The 1,356-nt window shown below is 49.7% G+C and overlaps 1 protein-coding gene across 1 annotated transcript in view; it reads right to left on the bottom strand.

Moving 5' to 3' along the window:
- Positions 1-1,119, bottom strand: part of SPO11 (SPO11 meiotic protein covalently bound to DSB) — a 16,010-nt gene extending 14,891 nt beyond the window's left edge. Inside the window, exons 1-2 of the mRNA XM_010143384.1 lie at positions 1,056-1,119; positions 845-998 (exon numbers count right to left, since the gene is read on the bottom strand). Of these exons, the coding sequence (XP_010141686.1) occupies positions 845-998; positions 1,056-1,119 (218 nt within the window). The remainder of the gene's footprint in view (positions 1-844; positions 999-1,055) is intronic.
- Between the last annotated feature and the right edge of the window lie 237 nt (positions 1,120-1,356).

Raw genomic sequence — 1,356 nt, 5'->3', positions numbered from 1 at the left:
GCTTTTCCTGACTGACCAATGGCATTTCCCGCTCCTGCTAACGGACAGGAGGTAGCCCCACCCATCTTAGCTGCCAGGGGCCTTCTGCAGGCTGCCCACGTCCTCTGCTGGGAGCTGGACCCCAAAGCTGGCTCTGGAGCTGCTCTGCACGCACAGACCCTTAACCTCACGCTCTGCAGCACCCACATCTTGGGGGCAGTGGAACACATCTGGCCAGACCGGATCAAAAGGTGCCACATGGCTCACCCACACTTTTCTCACCCTTTCTGAAAGACCAGCAGGGTTTTTCCCATCAGTATCAAATGTCTTTTCCTGACTGTTTGAGGTGTCCAGAAGAAAGCCGAAAAAGCTAAAAGCTCCAGTGCAGCTCCAGGTGTCGAAAAATCAGCTTCCTTCCCCAAAACAGAATTCAACTCCTTTTGAGATTGAAGGTTTAACACTACTTGTATCATTTGCCTTCAGCACTCTGAAGTCTGAGCACAGACTTAGGATACGTCTTCAAATCCTTCTCAATTGTTAAAAACTTGATCCAACAACAAACCCCTGGTTCTAAGAGTCAAGGAAGCTGAGATTTAAGAAAAAAAGTGCTAAGTTTTGTAAGCCTATGGCTGAACAAGGACTTTTATGATACGCGTGGCGTCCCTGGCCAGAGGGTGTCCCTTCAAAATGGACGACAGCCAGCCAGAGACAGGCTGCACAATTGAAAAGAAGCCCCACGGGCTATTATCATTTCAGTGTCTTTTGTACCTGTTGTCTGGAGGTGTTCACATTTTCCTACAAAAATTCCGGTCCTTCACTATAGGAAGTCTAAGCTCATTGTGATTTTAGAGAGCAAACACAGAACCTCTGGGAGACCTTGCAATGGCTGGAAGAGCACGCCAGAGCCTGGCCAGCTCCTCGTGTTGCCAGAACAGCTGCCCGGCAGCCCTGGGTGCTCCCGGCGCAGAACTGCGTGCTCGGCTGCTCCAGCGGGTTTTGAGTGCAGACACCAGGGCTCCCTCACTGGCAGCAAAATGGTGAAAACTGCAAATGACAGGAAATCAAACAGCTCTTACCTTTGCAGTTCTGATAAGCCAAAGTGTATTTTCGACTCCGGACACCACGCCTGATAGTTGTCATTCTGGGAGGGTGAGCTGTGACTTGGGAGATAAATATCTCAAGGCTTTTCTAGAGAAAGTTTTTTAAAGCCCGCTGTTGATAACACCATCTTTTGCGCACAGCAGTCAGGAGCAGTGGGAGCCGTGCTCCATCGAGCTCCCTGCCAGCAGCATTTCCAACACTGCGATGTTTAGACTTGTTGTTAGCCAGTTAAATGACGTAGTGTTTAATATGTTGGAGGCGCTGGTTTCTGCTGCT

The sequence above is a fragment of the Buceros rhinoceros genome, unplaced genomic scaffold (assembly GCF_000710305.1).
Source record: "Buceros rhinoceros silvestris isolate BGI_N320 unplaced genomic scaffold, ASM71030v1 scaffold25069, whole genome shotgun sequence".
Lineage (NCBI taxonomy): Eukaryota > Metazoa > Chordata > Aves > Bucerotiformes > Bucerotidae > Buceros > Buceros rhinoceros.
The sequence above is the reverse complement of the archived record's forward strand: the minus strand, read 5'-3'. Positions and strand labels throughout refer to the sequence as shown.